This window comes from Tetrahymena thermophila (assembly GCF_000189635.1).
Source record: "Tetrahymena thermophila SB210 genomic scaffold scf_8254379, whole genome shotgun sequence".
NCBI classification, from domain to species: Eukaryota; Ciliophora; class Oligohymenophorea; order Hymenostomatida; family Tetrahymenidae; genus Tetrahymena; species Tetrahymena thermophila.
Genome location: NW_002476163.1, coordinates 476,264 through 488,963, shown reverse-complemented (window position 1 = coordinate 488,963; position 12,700 = coordinate 476,264). Strand labels below are relative to the sequence as shown.

The 12,700-nt window shown below is 23.6% G+C and overlaps 4 protein-coding genes across 4 annotated transcripts; 2 read left to right on the top strand and 2 right to left on the bottom strand. All coding sequences in view use genetic code 6, as the record gives it.

Annotated features, from left to right (window-relative positions):
* Positions 1-772: 772 nt before the first annotated feature.
* Positions 773-1,198, bottom strand: TTHERM_00300400 (hypothetical protein; the record flags this gene model as incomplete). The annotated part of the gene is made up of 1 exon (XM_001024567.2): positions 773-1,198. One exon carries the CDS (start codon positions 1,196-1,198, stop codon positions 773-775), a length of 426 nt encoding a protein of 141 aa, XP_001024567.2.
* A 3,585-nt stretch (positions 1,199-4,783) lies between these two features.
* Positions 4,784-5,386, top strand: TTHERM_00300390 (DOMON domain protein; the record flags this gene model as incomplete). Its single annotated transcript, XM_001024566.3, has 1 exon — positions 4,784-5,386. One exon carries the CDS (start codon positions 4,784-4,786, stop codon positions 5,384-5,386), a length of 603 nt encoding a protein of 200 aa, XP_001024566.1.
* A 907-nt stretch (positions 5,387-6,293) lies between these two features.
* On the top strand, positions 6,294-7,542 carry TTHERM_00300380 (Serine/Threonine kinase domain protein; the record flags this gene model as incomplete). Its single annotated transcript, XM_001024565.2, has 2 exons — positions 6,294-7,456; positions 7,539-7,542. The coding sequence occupies 2 exons, from the start codon at positions 6,294-6,296 to the stop codon at positions 7,540-7,542; spliced, it is 1,167 nt and encodes a 388-aa protein (XP_001024565.2).
* A 568-nt stretch (positions 7,543-8,110) lies between these two features.
* TTHERM_00300370 (ABC transporter C family protein) lies at positions 8,111-12,328 on the bottom strand (the record flags this gene model as incomplete). Its single annotated transcript, XM_001024564.2, has 1 exon — positions 8,111-12,328. The coding sequence occupies one exon, from the start codon at positions 12,326-12,328 to the stop codon at positions 8,111-8,113; it is 4,218 nt and encodes a 1,405-aa protein (XP_001024564.2).
* Positions 12,329-12,700: the final 372 nt, after the last annotated feature.

Here is a 12,700-nt window from a genome sequence, read left to right as displayed (position 1 = left end):
AGAGCAAACGAAACTAAAATCATGACAGCAAAAAATAAAACAGCTATTATAAACAAAATAATTGGAATAATTACTAAGCATCTAACATCATCACTTTCATATGTTACTTCTTTTCTACCACTAGAATAAGTAGTTGTTACTTTGTAGTAGTTAACTTCTTATGATAAAATCTTAATTCCACATTGTTGCAAACTAATTAAAATAGCACCTGGCATAGTAATGAGTATTAAGTAGGGATAAAGCATTAATTTATCGTAGCTTGAGCCTTTGCAAAATTCTATCAAAAAAACAATGAAAAAAAAGTTAAAAAGAGCATAAAAAAGAGCAGCAGTGTAAATTATATCTGCGCCAAATAAATAGATTCCAAATCTCAAATTTGCACACTCCTCATAAACAACAGCTGTGATCGGTGATAATGGAATCACAAAAGAATAATCACACACCAAATTAAGATAGTCTAAAAAGGAACTATCAAATTTTTATGAGCTAGAAATGAATCCTTGTTTGTATACCGCTATAAATGTTTGTGATAATTTATAGATATATATTGATTTGAATAATAGCATTATTATTCCACAAAGAAATACGAACTTATCTTTTTCATTAATAATAGATATTACATCTTCATTTTAAACTGCTGTGCATGGGTAATTAGTATGAGAAACTGGTGATGATTTTGCTTTAAAATAGTAATCTCCTCCATCTTTTTCAACTTCATATTCAGGTCTACGTGAATAAAACCCTAAGGAAATTATAATATATAACCAGATCATCACTTATAGCAATAACTTGAAACCTAATAAGAAAATATACCATTTAGATACTTTGAAACTTAAACTTTTGAAATTAAATATGAGAATGATCCATCATCAAACTCTAAAGGTTTTTCCTACTAATTTAAATTTTAAACCGTATTTAAATGGGTTTAAGTTACAGGCTCAGTTTTTAAAGAAATTTATTGCTACATTAGAGGGTAATTAGATGGGGCAGATGACTAGTTATAGTTAAGAGAAGGTTATGCTAAAATTTGAGGATTAGCAGGCTGAGCATAGAATTACTGCTAAGGAGGTTGATTCTATGTAGGTTACTAGATATAATAGATTTTTCTAATTATTTTTTATTATGTCTAAGGTATTTAGCCTTAAGGTAGCTCACCAGGAGGAGCATTTGTTGTCTGAGAATTAGGAATATAATACATCAGAGAGAGATGGTTACTAAGGAGATAACTTTATTTCTTACTTTTGTTTTATTTGTATTAATAATTAATTAATTTTTGATAGTAAATTTAGCATTTAGTGAACTTAAAATATGAATAATTTGTGATTTTAACTCATATTTTTATCACATAAAATTCTTCAAAATTATATTTTCTACCAAACAAACTTAAAGCCTCTTAAAAATTTATATCTCACTGCTCACTGTATTTTGAAATTAATTTTAAGAGAAAATTAAATATTTATAAAAAAAGATAATTTAGTTTGGATATATTTTTAATTTATAGAACCATTAGCATCCATAAATTTATTAATTTGATTGAAAATTTGAAAAAAATATATAATTTTATCAAGTCAATCTATCAATTCTTACTTTAACTTTTTTAAAATATCTTTCATAAACAAAAATCAAAATTGCTATTTTATTAAATATTGATATATGATAGATTGAGCTTCAAAAGTAGTGGAGATTAATTGATTAATACAAAAGTTATTAGCTCAAATGTGAGTTTTATATTTTTACTTTTATTTTAGCTTATTTCTGATAGAATTTTTTTTATTTAAAGCAAAGCTCTTCCTCCCAAATATTAATAATATCTTAAAAAATTATTTTCAAATTAAAAAAAAAATTAATTAATGAATTAAATATTTTTGAGCTAATTTTATATTAATATATTGTTCATAATAATATATTTGAAAATTAACAAATAAATGATAGGTACATTAAAAAAAAATTAATATTATTTTAATTATCAACAAAAATATATTTTATTAAATTTAATTATATGGGTTAAGAGTTTATACTGTTTTCTTAACTTTTGTTAGATTTATGAACAATAAAAATCTCTTAATTAAAAATTAAAATAATCATTGTATTACGTCACAACAGTTAATATATAACACAAATAAAATCAATAAATAAAATTTGATTAAGATCCAAAAACCAAAATTGATCAATTGAAATACAAGAAAATCATTAATGACCTAAAATTTAATTTTGCCAATTTGGATAAAAATAATTATAACTATTTGAGTTGAATTGTATTGTGTTATATATATTTAAATATGCTTTAATTCGATAGTCAATTTAGAATATATTTTATTGAATTAAAATTTGGCTAAGAATTTATACTTACTGCTTTCTTATCTTTTGTTAGAGTTATGAATGATAAAGAGCTCTTAATAAAAAATTAAAATAATCATTGTATTACGTCACAGCAGTTAATATATAACAGAATGAGTATCAATAAATAAAATTTGATTAAGACTTAAAAATCAAAATTGATCACTTGAAATACAAGAAAATCATTAATGACCTAAAATTTAATATTACCAATTTGAATAAAGACAATTATAACTGTTTGAGTTGAATTGTGTTGTATTATATATATTTAAATATGTTTTAATTCGATACTCTATTTAGAAATAAATTTAATAGAATTATGAAAAATATATTCAAAAGTAAAAGACTTTTTATCTAAAAAATATTATTTAAATAATAATTAATTTTGCAACAATTAATCACTTATGAAGCTTTTGAGTGAAAAACAAATTTTTTTTAAATAAATAGCAATTTAATCTAATTAAATAATCTAAAAATTATATTACTTCGATAAATAAAAATTGTAACTATTATTTATTTTATATCAAATCTAATTAAAAAGATATTTTAAATTGATAATTTTACCTACTACTTTTATACTAAATTTCTGAGCATCATTCCATAAAATTTTAGAAATGAAAATAAAGATCATTTTTAATCATCTTCTGTTTGTTTTATTAAATAAAAATTTATTTTTTGAACTTTGCAATAATAAAAAATAATCATCACTATTTATAAGCTTTCTAAGCGACGATTTAAATAAAAAAAAGTTTTTAAATTAAAGATTATGCAAAATCAAAAATTAATTTTCTGTTATATTTTGATATATTATTAAAAGAAAAATAGTATGTCATCAAAACATGAAAAAATTTTGTGTAAAAGTTAAATAAAATTGTTCATAGATTGGATGTTTTCCAAAATTTTTTATTTAAATAATTAATGTTTTTTTAAATTTTTCTTTTTAAATATTGTAAGGGCTTCCAAATTTTATATCTAACCCAAGTTTTTGTGATTTTTATTATTTTTTTGAATGCATACTCAATTTAAAATTTAAGTAAGTAATAATTATTATTTAATAGCCTATTGTAAATTATAGACATATTTATTTTCATGGTAAAAAAGATATCGACTTGAAAACATATTACCAGTGATCAAGTATTTTTAAAAAAAGAAAATTGCTGTTAATCATTACTTTTAAAACTTCACTATTCTAACTATCATAGTAATATATATTTTTATTTTCTTGCTTTAATAAAAATCAAAATTGAAAACAAAATTTATAAAACTCTCCGCTTTTTCTATTTTAATATTTGTGAAAATTGAATAAAATGGAAGTTTTCTTAGAAAAAAAATTTTGAAATGATAATAGAAAAATTGAAATAATAAAATATCTGCTAACGATGAGACAAATTATTTCTAAAATAAACTACTTTGAATAAAATATTGCGTTCTACTAAAAGTTGTATTTTGGTTCACTTAAAAAAACAAAAAACCTCCTTAGTTTAATGAAACTTGAGCTTTTATATTAATATTTGTCTTCGCTTTCCAAACATATTTTTTAAATATAAGATGAAACAGTAAAAATTTACTTTTTTCTGAACCTAAAATATTACTTTTTTTCAAAAAATTTTTATTTAGCTAAATCTATTTAAAAGGAAGAAAACTCAATTAATTATTATTATTTTTTAATAAAATAAGCATTTGATAGAAAACTAGCATAATTTATTTAAAATATTTATCTATTTTTATTTTTTGGTGAATCAATAAAATATTTTCTTTTCAATTAACTACTCTTAAATGTAAATATTTGCTTTTATTACAAGTATTCATAATCTACAAAATTGATTACTAAGCAAAGAAATAGAAGTGAATTTTTTCTTATATAATCTGATTTAATAATATCAGATAAAGCAATTGATAATTTCTGGAAGGTATGTTTGTTTGAATTAAATTGTAAAGTTAATTTCAAGATTTAAAAAGTAAAATCTCCAATTTCAAATCTAAATGAAATTTATTTATTACTGATTGCTTTTTAGAAATGAAATGTTACTCGAATTTATAAAAATTTAGGACACATAAAATTTTCTTCTATAAATGTGTAATTAAAGTTATGATAAAGTGAGCATTAAAAAAATTCATGCTTAGAAGTTGAATTAATTGAAAAGAATTTTACAACTGAAATGGGCAAAAGGTTAAAAAGTACTAAGGATTAAGCAATGAGCCAAGTAGGTTTAAACATAAAAATAAATAAACTATTTAAATAATTGATTTTGGATGACGAAAAACTTTTTTAATTTAGAATTTACTTTAAAGTTGCATATATATTTTTAGAAAATAAACAAACATATTCTTTACTAATTGCCAAAACATTAAAGTAGATTGTTTGAGTACGCTTTATATATTGGTAGAAATTAATTCAAAAAAATAATATTTATAAAATTAAAAAAAGTAATAATTGTAAAAAAAAATGAATAAAATTTTTATCTTAGCTACCATTCTTGCTGTTTGCCTCGCTGCTCCTGCTGCTCTTACAGGAAATGTTAATACTGTTATGCTCAATAGTGATGTCACATTTAAGTATAGTATTGTGAATGATATGATTAACATTCAAGTCATGGTTAATAGCCCAGGTGCTATTGGTATTGGATTAGGTGGATCAGTTATGGCTGGAATTGATGTTGCACATCTTTGGTGGGATGGTTCAAAAGTTAATCTCGCAGATAGAAACTATATTAATTCTACTCCTGGTGTAGTTGATCTTGATACAGCAAGAGGTGGTACTAGTGACTTTACTGATTAAGGTTCAACTTATGACCAAGCTACAGGTAATTGGGTAGCATCAATTAGTAGAAAATTGACTACTGGAGATAAGTACGACAATGCTGTTACAGATGGAGCACAAATGTAAGTTGCTGTAGCTAGATTTGGTACACAAACTTGGGGAGCTCAACACACAGCCGCTTTTTATTCAACTGTTAAATTGTCATCTTCTATGGTTAGTTCAACTTCTTCAGCTTAATTACTTAACTTAGCTGCTATTATTTTCATGACTCTCTTTTGTTTGATTTGAAGAAATTAAAGTTTTATGAATGCAATATTATAAATAATAAATAAATAAATAGTTTTTGCAAATAAATTAATAAAAAATAAAAGTATGTGGTAAATTATTTATAATTCCATGTTGTTTTTATTTTAATATTAAACTTTAAATAAGCAATTATTTTTTTATATAAAATTAAAATTTTTATTTAAATTCATAAAAAAATATAAATATACTATAAAATTTAATCTATCCCATTTTAGCCATATTTTATAAAAATAAAATTTAAAGCCAATAAAAGCTGTTTGATTCTTTAGTAATAGAAATAATTAATTAATCTTAACTATTATACCAGCAGATTCCATTTTATTAGAGGAATTAAAGTTCATTTGGCAGTAATTAAATGGATATTAATTTTTATTTAGATATACTATATTCAACTACTCTAATGGATAAATCTAAATTTATTGAATGTAAAAAAAACTCTAAATTAAATGTTTTAGAAAAAATAGTCTTAATATTATTTAAAGTAGATTTATTTTTATAATTTTTCAGGAGGATATTTTCAAAATAAAATAATGAAAATTTATATTAAAAAAATAAAACTTCTTTTAATGTTTATTTTTAAAAATATAATTTAATTATAATTTTTGAAGTATTTAAAAATATAAATAGAAATATTCAAAATTAAAATATTTTTTTAGATTAAAAATAATTTGAAATAATTATTTATGAAAATAATTCTTTTATATAAATAAATATACATTAATGAATAAGTTTATTAGGAGATATTAAATCTTATTTCAATAAATATAAAATCAATTAAAAACTAAATAGACTCACTACTTAAATATTAATCAGATGATTTATTATATCAAAATATTTCAATAAATTAAATTGCATCTAAAGTTAAAACACAAAAGAAATATCAAAAAACATGACTTAATTATTAAATAATAAATACAAGGTTATTCAAGAAATAGGAAATGGATCAATAGGAAAGGTATTCCTTTGCTAATTTGATGACACTTAAGGTAATTAGATTTAAGTTGCTGTTAAGCAAATATCAGATCAGACTATATTAGGGTAGCAAAATAAATATCTTGCTTAAGAACTTAATACTATCTAAATGTTAATAGATCAAATGAATAATGGAAATAAATGTGATCATGTTTTACAATGCTATGAAATATTTTAAGAATAGTAATAATATTACATCGTAAGTGAATTTTGCTAGCTTGGCGATTTATACTAATACTTATATCGAAATCATTAGAATTTATCCACCTAAAATTATCTTGATATTATCATTTAAATAGCTAAAGGAATTTAATACCTACATAATATCAATTTAGGACACAGAGATTTAAAACCTGAAAATATACTTATTAGATACAATAAAGGTCTCTAGTTAGTTATTACAGATTTCGGAGTATCATCTTTTTAAAATATGAAATCAACTGTTGGAACTATAAATTATATGGCTCCAGAAATTTTGAAATTTAATTAAAGCTATGACAAAGCAGTAGATATATGGAGCCTTGGTTGCATAATGCACGAAATAATTTACAATGAACAGCTATTTAATGGCAATACAACATAGTAGGTAGTAAGTAAGATAAGAAATTTTAAATTATACTAATAAATAGATTAGAGACCTTTCCTTACAGATCTAAATTAGATTATTTAAAGCTGCTTATCTCTAGATGCCTCATATAGACCAACTATACAAGATATACTAAATAGATTAGATGAGCTATATAGTAAAATTAAAAATAATGAGCACATAGATCAAGATTAAAATTAAATTATCAATTAATAAAATGGAGATTAAAGATATGATTAATCAAACTTCACACTAACAAATACAAGTTTCTAAACATTAAATCAAAATTAAACTTAATAAGACAATGATTTTAGATAAGAAAGAACTATCTAAGATAATTTCCTTTAAAAATTAATCATAGAATGCATATAAAACGATCCTATAAATGAGACCTAATATAGGGAATTTTAACAAAATAATGAAAAATAGTTTGTAGATATAAAATCAATTGAAAAGTATTTTAAAAATTTTTCAAATGATTTACGTAGTGATGAGTATAAGGCAATTGTATTATTGCATCACATATTATGTTGTAACGTGATTTAAGATACTTAATTTATTTAATAAATTGAAAAGGTGATAATTAACGATGACGATTCAAAAAGATATTTATATTTTTGCTTAATTTAGTGCGCAATAGAAGAGAATGATTTCGAAAAAATAGATAAATTTTTTTAATTAACAAGAAATTAAATATTCTAATAGATAGTCAAGAAGTTAAGCTTCGAAGATTTATAGCTTAATTAACATGATGCTAAGAATGTTTTAGATTTATTGAAAAAATATCGCGAATAGCCTACTTTAACAAAATTAATTCAAGAAGCTTATTAATAAATAGTAGAATTAATAAATGATTTTAGCCTCATAAAATTAATTTTGTTTCTTTTTATTTTAATTAATTTTATTCTAGGCCTTTTTAAACCCATAGCTAGATAGGAGTAAAAGAAATCAATCTGAAAGAAAAATAAAAGCAAAAAAAATCAGAATTTAACCTTAATATAATATAATTAATAAGGTTTTATATATATTGTATGTGAGAAAAAAAGTATTTTATTTTTTAAAAGAATAAATTGCTTATTGATATTTCATTGTTTAAAAAATATTTAACTAAACAAACAAACAAATTAAATAAATTAAAAATTATTGGATCAAATTTGATTTTTGTTACTGTTTTATTATTTAAAGAATTTTTCTTTTGCAATTTTAAAAATTATTTGAGAGTTTTATTTTCCTGTGAGTTTGACCATCTAAGCAAAAAGAGATGTAGACGTAATATCGTTATCATTAATATCTCTAACTAATAATTTGTAAGGAGAATCGAATTCAGCTACACAACCTTCACTCATCACCAAAACTTTATCATAATCTGCTATTGTGTTAAGTCTATGAGCTATAGTAAATATTGTTGAACCACTAAACTAGTTTTTAATAGCACTCTAAATTAATTTATCTGTTGATAAATCTAAGTTTGCAGTAGCTTCGTCTAATACAACAAGCTTACTCCTATTTAAAATAGCTCTTGCAAGACATATTAATTATCTCTAACCTACTGAAAAAATGCTTTATGAGTTAGACATATCTGTATCTAGCTTTTTTTCTAAATTATTGACTACTTCATATAATCCAGTTAATTTTAGTGCTTCCAAAATTTTACTGTCTTCATATAATCCTAAAGGGTCTATATTTTTTCTCACAGTTCCTGAGAAAACAAAGGAAGTTTAAGGGATAATACTGATATTGTATCGAAGAGTATTAAGTCCTATACTACTAATATCAACTCCATCAATGAGTATCGATCCTGTCTTAGAATCATTTAGAGCAGATTTTTCAATATTTATCATTCTAAAAAGTACTTAAAGAAGACTTGATTTACCTGCTCCAGTTCTTCCAATACATCCAATGCGCTCACCACTTTCAATTTTTAAATTTACACCTTTCAAAACATAATCAAGGTTTTCTCTGTATTTCATGTAGACATTCTTAAATTCTAATGAACCTTTTTATACCCACTTAATATGATCCTACTAAGTCTTTGTGCTTGGGGTTTATTCATTAATTTTAACTAATAATTAGTCAGATGGCAATTTTAAAGGACCTTCAGGGACGATATTAATTATTTTTAAAACTCTTTCTACAGAAGTTAGAGAACCCTCAAGTTAAATCATTTATCTGATGAGATAATTACTCAACTCAATAATTATAGTTAAGTAAACTACAACCTATCCTAGTAAATCGCTGTTTGAAGAAGTGTAAATGGCTATCAAAATACCAAAGAATGTTACAAATGAAGATAATGCTTAACCATTATATGAGAATGCTCTTCCAGCTTAATAAAACCAGTGATTAGTTCTTATTGAATCGTTGTTAACTGAATAGAATCTATTTAAAAATTAACTCATCTATTTATATACTTTAATGCTAACTACTCCTTGGATAGTTGTAGAAAAAAGAGACATCACTGGACCTTTATATACTGTATCTAGAGATTTGCTTTAAACAATTAATTCCTTTGAGTATATTAACCAAAGATATAAGCAGAGTGCATAAAATCCAGCCAATATAAAGAAATAATTGTTATAAAGCGACACAGTTAGCATCAAATTTAAAAAGGTCAAAGGATTCTCAGTACAATCAATAAGGTGAAAGAATAAAACAAAATCCATAGTACCTATATCGCTTGAAAATTTATTGACTATCCTGCCAGTTGGGTTAGAATCAAAATAAAAAACTGGAGCACGAGTAAGGTGACTAAACATTTGTCTATGAATTTTTTTGTTCGAAACATAAGTAACAGCAGCTATAGAAAAATACTTCAAGTAAGTGGCAAGAGTATAAAATATTAATATTATCCCTGCGTTTTTAAATAATTTGTCTTTATCATTTTCTGTATCAAAGCTCCCGACAATTCTGTAAAAGAAAGTAAATAAAATTTCAGCAGATGCAAAGAATATAAAAGAAAGACATGCCAGTAAGAGCCCTCCTTTAGATTGGCTAAAATACTTCAACAAAGTTTTAATTGAAACTTTGACTTATTCATCTTAGTCTTTAGTAAATAAATCATTATCATCATTATTGTTCTTTTCTTCTTCAACTTACTATTTATCCAAATTAATATCTTCAATACCAGCTTAACTATGTTTTTCTAATTCGCTTTTATCCTCTTCATAAATGTATCTTTCATTCTCATTTTAGACTTCGCTGCTCTATTTTAAATCTTTTGATGAGATATGATTATTTTTTTCTATTTGATAAACTTGATCCTTAATTTCATCAAATGTGCCTTATCCAATTAATAATCCTTGATCTAAAATAAAAATTTTATCACATTATTTTGTGAAATGAACTTGATGAGTAACTAATAAAATTGTTTTTTCTTTAAGAATGCCCATCAAGCACATTTCATTAATTTATTTGGCTACTTTGGCATCCACTGCGCTTAGAGGATCGTCTAACAGCAAAATATCACTATTAGAATATACAGCTCTTGCCAGAGAAAGACGAGCCTTTTATCCTCCACTCAATGTAATACCTCTTTCACCTATCTCTGTTTAATCTCCTTGCTTAAAAGAAGCTAAATCTTCCTTCAGACAGCAAGCTTCAATAACTTTGTTATAGAATTCTTTGTCCATTTCTTTACCAAATAATATATTATCAACAACTTTGCCAGAAAATATATAAGGTTCTTATTCAACATACGCAATACTTCCATTTACTCTAATATCACCTTAATAGAAAGGCATCTCTCTAATTAGTATTTGAAATAAAGATGACTTTCCAGATCCAACTTTACCTATTATACCATAAAATTTACCCTTTTCAAAATTAACATCCTTTCCAAATTTTACACATGGCTCTTATTTTTTTTCATTTTTTTCCCAAAAACATTCGAAATCTGCTGAAATTTCAATAGAATTATTTTAATTAGTTGTTTTTGGGTATTCATTTTTATTTGAATGCTCCTAAGTTGTATCTATTACAAAAGGATCTATTTTAATAGTATCTTCTAACTTTGTCTCCTAATTATTTGCTTACCTTGTTTAATTTTCATTTTTAAGCTATGACAAATATTCTGAGTATTTTGGATTCTTTATTACTTTCTAAGTTTATTAGTCTTTCAAGCTAACAAAAGTTGCAAATCTCTTTGAAATTTCTCTCCATTGATATATAAAACCTATGCCCACGCCTGAGAGAATGAGCATAAATTTGAGTCCATTTATCTATTCTAAAGTGGCAAATATTTTAGCAGAGTTAAGATTTATACTCTATGAATCACCGTTGTAATAAATAGCTAAAATAGGCAAAAAGACAGCAATTAAAATCATAGCATTAGAAAAGGCTCTATCTGCAGCTCTATTCAAAACAATGTTGAAGATGCTATTTTATTCCTTTTCTCTGATCTGATCTACCTACTTACCAATTGTATTTTCCCAAGCATACATTTTTATCAAACGTATACCTTCTATGCTTTCATTAATTAGTTTAACTCTTTCATCAGATCTTGTGATCTTTTAAGCAAAATATTTTTATTGAAGCTTACCTAAAATTTATTAACTTGGATAGACTATCAAAATAAAGCCTATTGCGATAAGCCCATAAGCACCTAATCTAATACAAATAATTACAGTTGTAGCTATTATTAGTAAAGGTGCCCATATTGCCTAAAACACATAAGGCATTAAAATTTCAATATTCATCAAGTCAGCAGAGATCATGTTAAAAAGTTTGCCAACATTTGCTTTAGAAATTTAATGCTATGACATTTAAATTATCTTTTTGTAAATAAGAGCAATCAATCCTTATCTTGCTTAAGTACTATTTAATTCAATAAGGTACTAAAATTTGTTTCTAAAGTTTAAAGCTAAAAATATTAGTATAAAAAGAATCAAAGTGTAAATAACAGTCATTGTATAAGTACTACTTTCTTCTAAATACTCATCCTAAAATGAAGTTATAATTTTTTGAATTAAAACTGAATTAAAGATTTTGCAAACAATTTCTAAGATACAAAAAGTATGAACCAGAATAAAATCTCTCCTAAAAGTCTTTTTAATCATTGAGTATATATCAGAAGCAGAGAATTCTTCTTTTTATCCCAACCTATAAAGAAAGGACTCATAAATGCTGAGTGTGCTCTATACAGTTAAGTTTTCTTCTAAATTAGGTAGGTGTATTAGCTGTAATAGTTTATTCTTAGATATAACATTCTTTCTCAAGATAAATAATAGCTTCGAATAGTTTAAGTAAAACTGCCTAGCAAACCAAGAGCAACCCATCCAGAATGTATGATTATCCATTCTAAAGTTATCTTCTTCTTTTTCAACTTATTTGCGAGCATACTCTTGTTTTTATTAAGATTAATTTTTCATTACCTTGATTTATAAAATTGATGAGTTTGTTATTTGCTTTCTACAATCTATGATTTAAGCCAAAAATACTTTTTACAAATCTCGAGTATCTTGTCTATGTTAATATATTTATTTTTAATTTGATTATAATTTTTGGGTAAGCCTTAGATTTAGAATTTATAGTACCTTCAGTTTTTAATTAAATTTTTTAACTAAAAATTTTGATAAATTATATTGGTATTATATGAATATTTAATTAGAAGAATTAATTATAGAGTGTAAAAGTTTAGATATTCTGATAATAACCATCAAACATTAGTAAATAAATAATTATAAAAATAATAAAAACATCAGTTTGATATATTTTTTGTTTAATTAACTAAATATAAAAAA